We start from the raw sequence: 15,743 nt of genomic DNA on the forward strand, positions 1-15,743 counted from the left end.
ATTCTTTTTTTAAAAAAAATTATTTGGAAGAATGACAGAGAAATAGAGATAGAGATATATAGAGATTGAGATAGAGAGCTTGAGAGAGACACCTCACTCTACTGGTAAGTTCCCAGAATATCTACAGTGACAGACTGGACCAGGCTGAATTCTATCCAGGTCTCACGTGTGGGTGGTAGGGGCCCGAGTACTTGGGCTATCTTTTGCTGATTTTCTAGCCACATTTTCAGGGAACTGAATTGGAAACACAGCAGCCAAGACTGAAACCATCATTCCCATATGGGATGCTGGTGTCCCAAGCAGCACCTCAATGTACTGTGCCACTACACTGACCCCATAAATTCTTAGGATGTTATAAATATAATCTGGGAATATGCTGGAGCCAAATTCAACTGGTTCATGTCAGATTTACTTGCTAAATTTTAAGGAACTTTGCAAGTGGGTTGACTTTGTGTTAGCTTGACGTTGGCCATGGTATGAGCTTTTACACCACAGAAATTGGCAAATGCTACAAACTAGGGCTCCCATCCACCACCAGGAAGCCACTGTGTCAGCACATCATTATATGTAGCTGATATTCCAGAGACCAACAGTTTGATGATGACAGAAAAATGGGGCTTGTTCCAAAGAACCAAGTTACCTATATGGGTGTTTGAATTGAAAAAGCCACAGCATTTGGACATGGAAAGGGAAAAAAAGGTTTTAAAAATAGATTATTTGTACACAGAGGCAGATAGGAAGAGTCCGAAAAAAAGAATGTTTTTATATTTCCTTCTCATACTTCTGAAATCAGAGTGCTTAATTCTTGCAAGATGTTAAAATTGTTTGGGTAGATAGCTACTTGTGACATCTGCTTTTCCCAGTTATCCTTACTGATAACACAGCTCACCTGATCTTAAGTGCAGCATCGTGGCTTACTTCCAGTGGTTGTCTGAGACCATTTCTTCAGGTTAATGGGAGTTGAGATAAATCTCCCAGCCCTCAATGTAAAAGGACATAAATGAGAATTATATGAAGAGGCAGAGCTTTGAGTGTTACTCACTGACAAGAATGTCTTTGAGTTGCGCAATACAGAGGTGCTAAGTTTCTATCTTGCTGTGAGGGCAGAGGGGGATGACTGATCACATTTCAGAGGCAAAAAAAATGTTGTTATGCTATATAGTGAGATAAATGATAAGGCGTAGGTCCTATATTGATCAGTTTGTTTAACCAAGACTGAAGGTCATATATGAGAGCCTCTAGTTTGTTTCCTCGGTGATTGGGGATGGAAGGACTCCATCGAAAATTAAATGTGACAAGTAACATACTGAAAGCTCTTCCTCCGCCACTGCTTCTCCTCCACAGCCCTGTAATAGACCCTCGGAAGGTTGTGATAATTCTGCAGGATTGTGTTGGAGCTCATTGCTTCATCTTTTCTGATGTCTTCATAAAAGAGGTTAATAGAACTGCTTATGAGTGGAAAGAGAGTGACTTTGTTCATTCATCTTTAGATGGAGCTAATTATTCTCTTGGAAGAGAGATTTATTTCTAATCTGCTACATTTTTAGGACTTGGATCTTTAATGGAGCACTACTAATATTTCCCAAAGGATAATATTGGGCATGTAGCTAAATAAGTTGTGATTCTGGATTGATTACATCCAGTCTGTATTATGTTAGAAATTTTGAATCCACTGAATGGTCTCAATTTTAGACCCAAATAAAATAAAGATTTTTCTTTTAGTAAGGAGAGACTATAATATAACTTGACATAAATTAATTTCCTGAAGATCAACTAAACCCTGGTGTTTGGAAAAATAATCTTAAACAACAGTAGATCTTAGGAATTAACATGCCGATGACACTGATGCTGAAGTCGGTAGTGTTGTGCTTAAGGAACAGGATCACATGGAAATCATGGATGGAGACAAGTTTTGCATCTTGTATTGAAGACTCAATGTGATCAACTCTTTTCTTCAAGGCAAAGTTTTGCAAGCTGGAGTTTTGAATTTGCTTTATTAACGTCAACATCCCAGAAAACGTGCATCTAAAGAGCCCAACTTAATGTTGAAATACCACAAAAGGGACTTTTAAAATGGAAAATGTCCTGAAATTGTCAACCACTGGCCATCCATCATCATCTCTTCATGAACTGACATTTCCTGTCAAACTCCACACGAGCTATAGGAAAGGGAATCTTCTAAAAAGAGCCAAGTAGGGAGCAGGCACAGCAGTAAGGTTGCAGCTTAGGACATCTGCACTCATATCAGAGTGCTTGTTTGAATGCCAGCTACTCCATTTCTAATCCATACTCCTGCTAATGTGCACCCTGGGAGGCAACAGATGATGGCTCCAGAGCCTGGGTTCCCATGTGGGAGACGTAGATTGAGTTCTGGGCCTCTGACTCTGGCCTGGCGCAGCCTTGACTGTTGTGGGTATCTGTGGAGTTCACCAGCAGATGAAAGATCTCTGTCTGTATTTCTCTCTGCCTTTCAGATAAAATGAAAATAAATAAATAAAAGTTAAAAAAATCAGTAATGTTGTATATACCATTAGTAGTGAACCAATATTCAATATCTAGTCATTAATTAAATGTGCAAGAAATTATTTTAATGTTTCCTCACAGGATAGTTATTTTTAATAATTGACATTTGGAATGAAGTTTTTTTTTTTAACATAGAAAACATGCCCAGTATAAGAAATTTTATGGATCTAGAAAAGTAGAAAGAAAATATGTAATCTCAACAGAGACAAGTAATCCCTACCTTTTGTTAATTTCTTTATGTTTCCATTTCAAGTCCTACTGGTATATTCTATTGCCACCTCTTCTATTAGTGCTACTGCTGTTAATACTATTATGTCCGTTGTTAACCACCGTTTATTCAAAGTCACATTATATTCTCCTCAGTCTTCACATACAGACCTGTTAGGTTGATATTTTTAATGTCATTTCAAAGTTGATAAAACAGAGATTCTGAAAAGTAAGACTACCCACTCAAGAGTTTCATGGGTGACAATGTCAGGTTGGGACTCACAGATATGTAATGTCAACACTTATTTTTTTTTACATTTTGTAATATAGATGCTTTCTTAATATAAAAAATAATTCTATATTCTCCCATTTCATTTAAGAACAGTATGAGAATCTTACCCATGGAATTAACACTTTTTATAAGCTTATATTATAATCATATCCTAACAGTGTATCCTAGAAATTTCTTCATAATAATTGTTTTTCATTGTTTTACATATATATTATGTGTATATATATGTATATATACATTTGTATTTCAAACATTTACCACTTAAAGCTAAATTTTTTTAGAGCATAATCTGTGAAGGCTAGGCCTGTTAGACTGAGGTTAAGATGGACTGCAAAGCCCCTAGAAATAAGGAGAGAGGGCTAATTCTTCAGTGTTTGTTCTCCATTTTTTGTCATTCCCTGAAAGCGACATACTAAGCAAATGTAGGAAAAGGCCAGCTTGTGGTCATTTTTAAATTAATACTTTAGTTATAAAATTCCAAAGGTACTGTTGTTGGGTCTTTACTTTTATGTGTCCAAAGTCTGACTTCTCTGATAATACTCTGATTGTCTTCTTCCTCATAAAACACCTCTTAGTATCTCTTCCACTTTGATTTTGATTTCTTAGGAAATAATTTGGAACTTCTTAGCAAAGCAATACAATTATCATCATCTTTTTAAGTTCTGCAAAACTGTCTTCATAACCATTGAATCCCAGTTACAGAATTTGTAAATATCTTTTCTATATCTAAGTCATGGTGCATTTCAAACATCTTGTTCAGTAGAGTTTTATCTGCCTAGTTACCTCTGCTTAATAAATATTCTGTAAAGAAGCATGAGTTGTGGATAAAGAACTCTCACATTTCCACTAGCTGTTTCAAACAGCTAATTAGGAATCCAGTTTCTAACCATTTTTATCCAGCTTATTTCTTGAGCACTTATACTATGCCTAGCATCGGAGTATATCCTAGGCATGCAGTGGGGAACAAATTAAAAATGATTCTTGTTCTTGTAAAGCATAAGCTGTAATGGAAGAAGCATACCAGAAATAAGTAAACACATTTTGTTTTTAAAATATAATTGCATACAGTATAATACATGCCTGATGTTCTCTTATATTACATAAAGAGAATAGTATTTGTTCAGTAAAAATCCTTTTGTATTTTGTTCATATTTATTCTTCAACTAAATTACAGGCTTCAATTTATAATGTTTGTCTATTGGTTTTCCCACAATCTTTGTGGATATTAGAAGTTTCAAAATAAAACACAGTCTTCTGGTTTATTTTGTTGACAACTTCTTTATTAAATGATACTTTACTAAAAGGAAAATTTCTCAGTGCCTATTCTGCTGCCATGAAACTACTTTGTTCTCTGGTCTTTGAGAAAATTACTGGATTCCTAACAAGAAAATGCCTTTATAGTGTGCCAGGGCACTGTGTGGCTCTGCTAGACCTTACCAACTATGAAAGAGCTTGTCATATGTGCCAGTAACTCTTCCCTCTCTTGCCGTAGGTCCAAGGATCTTATAAAGGAAGCTATCCTTGACAATGACTTTATGAAAAACTTGGAGCTGTCACAGATCCAGGAGATTGTGGATTGTATGTACCCGGTGGAGTATGGCAAGGACAGCTGCATCATCAAAGAAGGAGACGTGGGGTCACTGGTGTATGTCATGGAAGGTATGGCTTGTAACCCTGGTCCTCTCGCATTCATCGTATTGCTTTTTCATCTTATCAGCCTACACACAGATGGCAGTGCATTACATGAGGCAATTTCATTTTTCTTTATTTTGTTAAGAAACAGTGTGAAAAGAGATGAAACACTACTTGATACAGTGGTTGACTAATTATGTGAAGTTTTTGTGTTTAGAATATTAATATGAGGATCCAATATTTTGCAGACGTGGAGAAGGATGATAATATAAAAATGCTCTTTATTATACTGAATAATACCATATTCTGTCAGATCATTGAGCAAACTCACAAAATTTCAAAGAGAGTTCAAGGTCGTTGGAAGTGTTTTTGGTCAGGTAATCAGTATCTTCAGCTGAACTTGTGACTTTTAATATATGATGAACGTTTCTGTTATGATGCTTTGAAAGAAAATGCTTTTGCTAGCTTATGTGTATAATAGAGGTGGACTATAAAGGCAGGTAGGCATATTAGCTAGTTAATTTGTAAGAGAGGTAGCTTGTATAAAACTTGCACAAGCTGAGATAAAAAGTTCTGTGGAAGAAAACCAATACACGAATTGTGTAGATGTTTTATGTCTATGTCAGTTTTCATGATGCTTATTTATAACTTGGAATTTATAATAGATTTTTGTGTGTGTGAGAAGAAAGAAGCTTCATCTAATGACTAAACCAGCTAAGAAGAGAGTTCAGAAATGTCTCTAATATCACATAGTTGCCTTATGGGCGCCACAGTCGGTTTATTAGGTGACACTATTTCACGAAAAGATTCATGAGAGTATTCTATAATTGACAAGTTTATAGGTCCTTAAGAGTGGGGGTGTATCTGAGCTGGTCACTTAATTTCCCTGAGTTTCACCCACCCAGTTTTTAAAACGGAGATACTGTTTTTTTCTGTGATCAGTTTTGAACTGGTGGTGGCTGTGAGCTCTGGGGGATGTTTGTCTGTTTCTTGTCACTGTGGGGTCAGGATCGGGTGGTTAGAGGCTTCCAGTGGCTAAAGCCGGTGATGCTGCTCAACAAGATAACCAGAACCCGGAGCGATCTGGCCCACTGCATCTTCAGTGCTGGCGATGGAAGTCTCTGCTTTCTGCCTTCTTTCGGGAGTTAGGAAGTTAAGATGAAATCATTTATGGAAAAATTTGATAGAAGGTATAAGGCATCACAAAATTTTAAACATTGTTTCTACTATACACTTGATAGAATAGGTGTATAAGACCTACTTCTGCATTTGTCTTTTACTTTTCAATTTTTCTTTTAATTTTTGGACATGTGATAGACATTCAATTTTCATATAGTAGTCTCTCATTTGTTTTCTTTATAGTTTTCACCTCTTGTGTCAACATTACAAAGTTCTTCCCCAGGTCAGAGGCTATAAATATTCAGCTAGTCATTCATCTGATAAAGCCAAAACACAACAAACTGAAGCACAAATAGTGTAAATTTGGCAAGAAATATCAGGGAAAAGAGATGAAATTATAAGGCAAAGATGTATGGGGATAATGAACAGGAATGATGAAAAACACAGAAGAAATGTATAGAGGTGAAGTATAGAATGTAAAAATGAGGTAGCATATTAAGAACTACTAATAATTAGAAGCTATGTTTAAAGCATTTCTGAGATTATCATGTATCAGTGACGTCATATGATTTAACTTTTCAGATTTTGTATTGGCAGGCTTCTTTTGAAGAAAGCACGATTGCATAAAGCAGTATGTACCTTTACTTCAGGCTGTTTTTAAATTCTGATTATTGATATTTCATTCACAAAACTAAAATCTGTAAATCCACTGGTTTCATTTTTCCTTTATCTTGAACATTTCTTACAAAAATAGACTTCTGAACAACCTTGTAACTATTTCCTTAAAAATATTCTGTTTATCCATGTCATCCCTGTTTTCTGGGCCTAAATGCGGATTCTCTGGCTATTTTAGAAGAAACATGGAAACAGTAGTATTTGTTGAATATTTAGAACAATGCAAGATATGTAGAGTGTCCTTTTTCTAAATACATTCCATATATAAAATTACTTAATCCTCAAAATCATCCTGTGAGGTAAAGGCTGATAGTTATTATCCTTCTTTTCCAGAGGAGACGATAAGGTTAAGTAATGGGCTCAGGTCTTAGAATTCTTCCAGAGAATCTGGATTTCGAGCCCATGTTCTTAACTATGGGGCCATGTATTACTCAGAGTTCCCCAGCGGAACAGAACAAATACAGTATGTGTGTGTCTGTATAGGAAGAATAAAATACGTATCTTAAGGAATTGGCGCACGTGATTGTGGAGGCCGCCAGTCAGAACCTGCAGAGTAGGTCCAGCAGGTTGGAGACCGGGCAGAGCTGATGCTGCTTGTCAAGGCTGGAGGTGTCTACAGGGACAACTGCCTTTTTGTGGAGTCAGCTTCTTGTCTATCTGGGCTGATTGAATGAGTCAGACCCAAGTTTTGGAGAGTATCAGTTTTACTCAAAATCTATTGATTTAAATATTAATCTCTTCCAAAAAATACTTCTACAGAGTCATGTAGAGAATGTTTGACCAATTATGTGGTATGATCATGTCCTAGCCAAGTTGATGTATAAAATTAAGCATCAAAAGTCCAATCCTTGTCAATTAGGCACCCATACATATCTTGTTAAACTGTACTTCAACTCTAAATAAAAGCAATAAAAAGATTATATTTCCAGCTAACATGATGTGATAACCTCATGTATACCAAGAAATTTGCTACCTTTTCCATAGAAAAATATGTGAAATCTTTGGGTAATATTTACTCATCTGATGGATACCTCATAACTTGTTATGTTGGGCCCTGCACCCCATGGGAGATCAGGATAAGTACCTGGCTCCTGCCATCGGATCAGCGCAGTGCGCTGGCCGCAGCGCGCTGGCCGCGGCGGCCATTGGAGGGTGAACCAACAGCAAAGGAAGACCTTTCTCTCTGTCTCTCTCTCACTGTCCACTCTGCCTGTCAAAATAAATAAATAAATAAATAAAATGAGGAAGAAATACTTGTGACAGTCTTTATTGGTTTTCTAGGTAAAAGATAAATGTAATAAATTTTCCCCATAGCTTCGAAATAATTTTTAAAAATTACATTTATCTTTCTTTTATTGCTAAATTGAATAAATAGCATGTCATCTTAATTATCTCTTAAGAAACCTGTTTTAATTATCCTGCTAAAACCAAGGTTCTAAATAATATATTGATATTCAGAGTCACAGATTTTGCAGGATACTGTTGATTGCCTTCTGCTAAACTCAGTAAAATGACCACAAGCTTACAAACTTATACTGATTCTCCCCTAAAAGGTAGTGCTAACCAATTCAGTGTAACTTTGGTTGATAGGGTACTTTTATTCTTATGTCAAAGCAGTTTAAAACTGAAAAAGGAAACCTCTGTAATTTAAATTTTTGTAAGTTTAATTGAGGAAATTTTTATTGTATTGTATTTTTATCAACGCATTCAGTTTTCTTCAAATTTAGATAGCAGTATTCTTGACATAAACGGGTCCTTTTTCATATGTTAGCATTAATATTTATGAAGAGTGTACCATAGTAACCATTGATAAAGGAATCTCTCACAAACTTGCTTACTATCAAGACACTGAACAAAACATTTAGGGACTTTATGTAGAAAATCAGTCCAATTTTTCATTTTCATCAGTCAGTTTTTCTTTACTGAAATGAAGTGTTCTTCATAAAATGCTTACCATGTGTTTTCAGTGTTTTTTTTAAGCCTGGGCAGTGTCCCAAGTGTTTTTGCCTATCTAAATACCAAAGTTTCTCATGGTTTTAACAAAAGAGAATAGTCATATGGTTAAACTTCACTAATTGGATGTCTAGGGGAGAATAATCTGAGGGTATTGTACATATATTGTCATGCATTTTCAAGCAAGATGAGCTGTGTTACTTTTAGGTACTTAGAGATGCTGCCTAATACAAGTGTTTATTTCAGTTTTTGGTTGGAGTTCTGTAGAATTAACTTCTTAAGGTAGTAATGGAATAGATTAAGTTGTTTATGACACTGTTTACATTTTAATTATGTTCAAATATGTTAAGTGACTTGCAGAATAATTAATACAGTTTATTTAAACAAATAGACATTGGTCTTAATTATGATAGAAATCTGTTAATACTCTTACATTCTTGTCCTCCTTTTTGATTATAAAAATAAACTTTGGTCTACCTTCATCCAAAATAAAACAAATTCTGATTCAGTGATTTAAAATCAGTGATCTTTTATTCTTCGAAAATCTACTCTAACATTCGGTATTGAAATGTTCTAATTTATATCCAATAAAATGGTTTCTTTGCATGGAGGTCTTGGTCTTACACATTTCTTGTGACCTTTTATTGTAGATGCATATAGATGGCATTTTGTTTTTAAAAGTGGCAGATGTCTGTTTGTTTAGTGTTCCATGGCCATTGGTCATTTTGTGTTGAACTTTTTTTTAACAACAGCGAGTTTTTTTTTTTTTTTTAATGAGTTGTTTGCTAGTGATAATTTGTTTTAAGCGCTTACAAGCAAGGTACTGCTTGATCACTATCTAGGTAACTGTTGAATTTTGTATCTTCACAACAACCTTACTAGGTAGGCATTATGTTATCTGCATGTTAATCTGTAATCTGCATTCATGTTGTCTGAATGAAGCTGTGAATGCCTGGAGAAATTAAATAAGATCTTGTAGTAAGTAAACTGGGATGCAGGTTGCAGCTATGGAGTTCTCCTCAAGTGCTGTGCAGTGCTAACTTTTGAAGTGCAGATTAGAAGTACTATAGTTACATATTTATCATGTATCTTCTAGTTTAGGGAATCCCTAAAAATGCACAATTTTAAGTTACAGGAAAAAAAATATTTCATTATTTGAAAGGAGAAAATAAACCTCAACAGCAATAGTTAAAAAGGAAACAATCCAAGGTATTTCCTACAAACACTCAGGCCTCTGCATCCTTTCAACACTGGGATGCTTTCTAACATCCATTCCTCTCCTCTTATGAGGTCTTTTTTTTTTTTTTTCTAATTAAAAATGACTGTGATTTGACTTCATTCTTGGTCTACCTCTCTGTCCTTATTGTTTAGGATTAAATTCCACCATTTACATTGGAGGCCCCATTTTTCTGCCTACAATCAATAGCATTGATTTACCTCACAATTAAAAATGATTTTTAAAGAAGGAACATTCTTTTCAACTTACTCTGCACGTGTCTGTCTGAATAGGGCTTTTGCATACTAACTCTTAAGTGGTATGTCATAATTTACATTCAGCTCTGAGGGGTAAGGGGCTAGTCTCATGTTTAGGCTTGATTGTTCCTGAACTTTAGTTTTGCCTTTTTTTTTGGGGGGGGGGGGGACAGGCAGAGTGGACAGTGAGAGAGAGAGAGAGAGAGAGAAAGGTCTTCTTTTACCGTTGGTTCACCCTCCAATGGCCTCTGCAGCTGGTGCTGCGGCCGGCGCACCGCGCTGGTCCGAAGCCAGGAGCCAGGTGCTTATCCTGGTCTCCCATGAGGTGCAGGGCCCAAGGACTTGGGCCATCCTCCACTGCACTCCCTGGCCACAGCAGAGAGCTGGCCTGGAAGAGGGGCAACCAGGACAGAATCTGGCGCCCCGACCAGGACTAGAACCCGGTATGCCAGTGTTGCAGGCGGAGAATTAGCCTATTGAGCCGTGGTCCCGGCAGTTTTGCCTTTTAAAGACTGGTCAGCTGCTTCCCTTTTCCAGAGAGTTGGTTTATCGGTTATGCTGATGTCCAGCATTATGTATTATTCTGTGCAGACATGACTCGTGTGGCCACCTCCTCTGACTGCAGACATCTACAACCTCATGTTGCGAATTCTGTTTTCCCCCTGAAACATTTTTACTGCCTTGTATGATTAAATGCTGAAGTGAATCCTGACATTCAAAGAGGGATTTTATTTTTTATTAAATTGAACATTGATGATGAGCCCACTATGTCAGGTGGCGTTCCAAACAGTATCTGAGAGGATCAGGGAATTGAATGCATTTTCATATGAATTAGATCTCAGTAAAGTTAACATGAGAAACAGACCATTAAAGTCTCCAGAATCAGGTGCTGCTGTTTGGCCTTCAGAGGTTTGCATGTTGATGGGAAAGCTATCTTCAGCACAGTGGTAGCACTAACACACTGAAAATTATTTTTTGCAGTTCTCTTACAGGGCTGTTTATAATGTTATCTTAAAAGAGCAAGCCTATACATTACTCTTATAAAACAAAACAAAATGTTTATAAAGGGTTGTCACAAGGAAAATCTTGAAATAATAAATATAAATATTAAAATATATTTTAGTAATAGAGGCAGTGGCAAAGAGAGCTGAGATATTTAGGGGACTCATGCGGTATGTTCATTTCAGGTTACAAAGCTTCAAAAAGGTCTTTAATTTTCTTGAGCAAGTTCAGGAAGCATAGTATGTATTTAAAAGATTTGACAGTATTTCAGAAGTAGATAGAAGGTTTAGGAGGAAAGGATAACTATGTTCTAGATACTGAAAACATTGTCTCATGAAAAACATTCTGTATGAATCTAGATGACCATAGAAACAATCGAAGGTTTATGCGAAGTTCAACTGGGGAAGCTGGAGAATCGGTATTCTGCTAATTAAAATGTTCCAAAAGTGAAGTTAGCAGCTTGAGTGATGACAAGAACCCCCTCTCACGAGGCATAGCAGCCATGACTACATAGCACCTGCCTACAGAAATTTTGTGTAGGTGGAAGAGGGATTCCCTGTGACTGAGCCACAGCATATCTTCATTCCCTTCCCTAAACTCCAAGATTGTCTTCAAACTAATATTCTACAAGTTAGATTATAAAAACCTGGTCCTCAAAAGGTTTCTTCTTCAAAACCTTCCCTAGGAGGTAGTGCACACGTTTAATTTTTCTGTTTTGAATGTTACATACATCTAGTAATTCTGCCACTTGAATTTTTTTGTACACTGCTCTATTTTATGTATACCATGTTCCATGTATTTATTTACCCTTTTAGCTCCTGATGGTATTAGATTGCTCCTAGTTATTTTGCTCTCTGCGGTGGTGCTTATATAAATATTGTTACCTGTGTGTCCTGATAAACGTGTTCAGTAAATTCTCTAGTGTACCTCTCCTGGGTCACATGGATTGTGAATCTTCAAATTTGTTGTATAATACCAACTTCCTTTCAAAGTGTTTTTTCCCAATTGTGTCTGATTATAATTGACTCCTAAGTTTTCTATTTATTCCTCATGTTGGCAATAGTTTATATTGACTGTACCACTTGATTATTAATGAGGTCAAACATCTCATTTATTTATGGGGTGTTTGTGTTTATTTTATGAATAATCTTTTGTAATTTTCTATTTTTCTATTGGCTGACTTGACACATTTTGGAGCTTAACCCCAATCAATTATATGCATTGCAAATATTTTTTCCATCTATGACTCTTTTGCAATATCTTCTGATGAACAGAAGTTATTAATTACAGTGTAGTCAAATATATCAATCTTGGTTTGTGCTTTCTGTGTCTTTGTGAGAATTCTTGGAAGGTAGTACTTTTCATGCTATGTACATACTGAAGTAACCATGAAGGCACATGCATAGGTTGGGTATGGGAGGTGTTATTTATAAAAGAAAGTCTCTATGTACACAATCAAAAGGATAGTTGTCTATTTCAAAATAAGAAACTAGAAAAGCAATAATTTTTGTTTTTGTATTTTTCCAACATATTTTAAGAATTATCTATAACTTGTCCTTAGTGACAGTAAAAGTGCTTTTGAAAAAACTTGGTTATACCAATTTCTTTTTTTATGAGTGTAGATTTAATATTTAGAAGCAATCAAATTATTTAGTTCCATATTTGGTTAATATGGATACGTAGTTGAGTAATACTTTTTTGTCTAAAATATATAAGGATATATATATATATATATACACACTAGAATATAATGGTGTTCAGCAATTTAAGAATTATCCAGCTGTTTTAATCAACATCATTATTTGAAACTGACGTATTTTGAAGGGTAGTGTTCTTCATATTCATTTGGTTCCTAAGAGATTATGTGATTCTATAAAATAAAGCCTTACCCCATTGTGGTTTTACTGACATATGGTTCTCCACTTTCTTTCTAAATTATTACTGTTAGAATTGAATTTTTTATGTTAGGGGAATAGTGTGACTTTCTTTACTTTGGAAGATTCCTGACATTTAAAATAATTGAAAGTTACCATGCTTGTTTTATTGAGATGATAATGAAAAGCTATCAGTTCTGAAATGAATAATCAAGCTGACATTGGTAAGACGGTTCATGGCCCCTCTTAAACAGGTGTGTTTTTTTTCTCTTACTATTATTCCGAAAAGTTATGAATTTTATTTCTTTGCTGATTCTTTCACTAAAATATCAATATCTCCATTTTTCATTTTGAGAGATGCCAAATCTGGAAGTTCAGAAGTATATTTGGTGGTGACAATGAAAAGCAAAAACAGCATTGCTGAAAAGTGAGAAGAAAATGTAGGTTAGTACCTTCTTCACAAAGGTGTAACGACACATTAATTTCTTACCGACGTAGCATTTACTTCAGTCATGCTTGCATGAAAACTGTTGCATAGTGTGTGTGTTGAACATTTAACAGAATTCTACAGTTGTTGTGGGCTCATTTCAAAAACATGTACATATGTTTCTTCAAGGACTTTAACAAGATTTCCAGTGATTTTTGTGGGAGGCTGGATAGACTAATGCTTTTAATATCCATCCCTTTAATGAGAACCCCTTCAATGGTTGGTAATCATTTTGGCATGCTCTCAAAGGGTAGGACAGATGGGAGCTACTTTCCAGCACAGTGAACCTTTGTGGTGTGACTGCCATGGCAACAGCCCACCCCACCCCTATCATGGAGAATGTCAGAATTGGTCTCCCAGGTTTTTATAGGAATTCTCCCATGACTTCACACTTTTACCTGAGTTTAGCTCCTGTTACTTTGGAGAGCAGCAGGCCGAGTCTGATCTTTCTATGTAGGCTGTTCTATAAACTCTTCTGAAAAGATGAAAATGATTTTGTACTAAAGCTGCATACATAGTAAACAGAGGTATAGAATTATTATAGATGACTTAAAATTATTAAAATCTATTCCTGAGAATTTGTAATCCATGCATATTTAAAATATCAAGGAACCATTATTGAGCATGTGTACATTAGAGTTTTATTTAGACCCATTATTTTTCTGCCTAATCAGCTTAACCTTACTGAAGTGGATTGTTCTCTGTGTTTTACAAAACAACCCTATAGTATTCATAAAAATATATTGAGGAAATGCTTTTGAAACAAACTAGAATACTTACTTTCTATTTGCTGTTTACTATCTATATAACCTAACAAGAATAGTTAAGTCACTCGGTACACCTTTCAATATCAAGAATAATCGTTTCTTTTTTATTTATTAAGAGAAAATCCATATCAGGAAAAGCCTCTAGTAAAAGGTACAACTTTTTATGAAAGATGGTTTTTTATTTCACAAACACATAATGACATATTTATAGAGGAAACCTAAAGCTTTGCATAAAATCACAACTGATAGTTCATGTGTTAAAAAAATATCCTTCAAAATGGATCATACTTATTTAAAAGCTCATTTATTATTCACTGATAAAAAATAATGGAATAGGTAAATGTCTGTTTCATGTAGAGTTTGATTAATAGCCTATTTATAATAACTTTCATAGAAAGCCACTTGTATACCCATCATAAAATTTATTTTTTCATTTTTATAGCTGGAATAACAAATTCAGTGTTACATTTTATACTTGGCTCATATTTACAGAGCTTCACTTTACATTACTCTTATATTACATGGCATTTTATTTTGTTTTTGAATATTTAATACCTTCAGCAACATTCTTAATGTAGATTTATGCTGCATCTGATGATTCATTTGATTATGGTACATTCCCTCAAATTAAAGTCATTTTTAAAGCTTTTATAATAATTTGCTGCCATATTTGCAGTCCATATATCTTTATTGACTTGCCATATTGGAAATATACAGATGCATGTATTTATCGTATTTATATGGTGCCAAATATGTTTGTATGAATTTACAAGAAAGTACAACTTCCAACAATCTGTATTGTGTTTTGGGTGATGATATCATAACATATAAAGAATGCTAATTATGATTCAATTTAAATTTACAAGAGAAAACAGGAGGTTTATAATAATAAGGATATTGGGCCGGCGCCACAGCTCACTAGGCTAATCCTCCGCCTGCTGGTTGACTCTTCAGGTGACCACAATGGTCTGAACTGAGCCAGGCTGAAGCCAGGAGCTATCTGCTTCATCTGGTTCTCCCACTTGGGTGGCAGGGGCCCAAACACTGGGTCACCTTCTGCTGCTTTTCCCAGGCTGGTTTCAGGAAGCTGGATTGGAAGTGGAGCAGCTGAGACATAAACTGGCACCTATATGCGTGCTGGCATTGCAGGAGGTAGCTTTACCTGCTATACCACAATGCTGATGCCAGTTGATAAATTTTTGAGCGTTATTTTGTGTGCCATCCTATTGAAACAAAATTAAGTTGACTTGTTTGGAAATTCTTGAAATTTCTTATAAGCTGTAGATTTAAGTGACTTGTTACCATGTCAATTCTAGAATTTCATGTCATATAACATGTGGGAAATGTTTTGTTAGGTTAATCTCTGTCATTAGGTTGCATGTATACCAAGCATGCATTATGACACCACTGTGCTTTCTTCCTCTTGAATATGTCACGTTTCTACAAAGCGGAAAGGGCATTTGAGATTATAGCGACTGTAGTCCATGAATATTTGAAATTCTTTGTATATTCTTCAACAATTAAGAATAGCAGAAACAGTACTTAATGAACTCCTTTCTTTTGACAGGCAGAGTGGACAGTGAGAGAGAGAGAGACAGAGAGAAAGGTCTTCTTTTACTGTTGGTTCACCCTCCAATGGCCGCTGCGGCCGGTGCGCTGTGGCCGGTGCATCGTGCTGATCCGAAGGCAGGAGCCAGGTGCTTCTCCTGGTCTCCCACGCGGGTGCAGGGCCCAAGCAC

General features: G+C 35.7%; 1 protein-coding gene across 3 annotated transcripts in view; it reads left to right on the forward strand.

Moving 5' to 3' along the window:
- The window catches only part of PRKG1 (protein kinase cGMP-dependent 1), a 1,363,231-nt gene that overhangs the window by 161,346 nt on the left and 1,186,142 nt on the right, over positions 1 to 15,743 (forward strand). For all 3 annotated transcript variants that reach the window (NM_001082042.2, XM_008269904.4, XM_070056974.1), the window contains 1 exon segment: positions 4,515 to 4,681. In NM_001082042.2, coding sequence (NP_001075511.1) covers positions 4,515 to 4,681 — 167 coding nt within the window.

This window comes from Oryctolagus cuniculus, chromosome 15, assembly GCF_964237555.1.
Source record: "Oryctolagus cuniculus chromosome 15, mOryCun1.1, whole genome shotgun sequence".
In the NCBI taxonomy this organism is placed as follows: Eukaryota; Metazoa; Chordata; class Mammalia; order Lagomorpha; family Leporidae; genus Oryctolagus; species Oryctolagus cuniculus.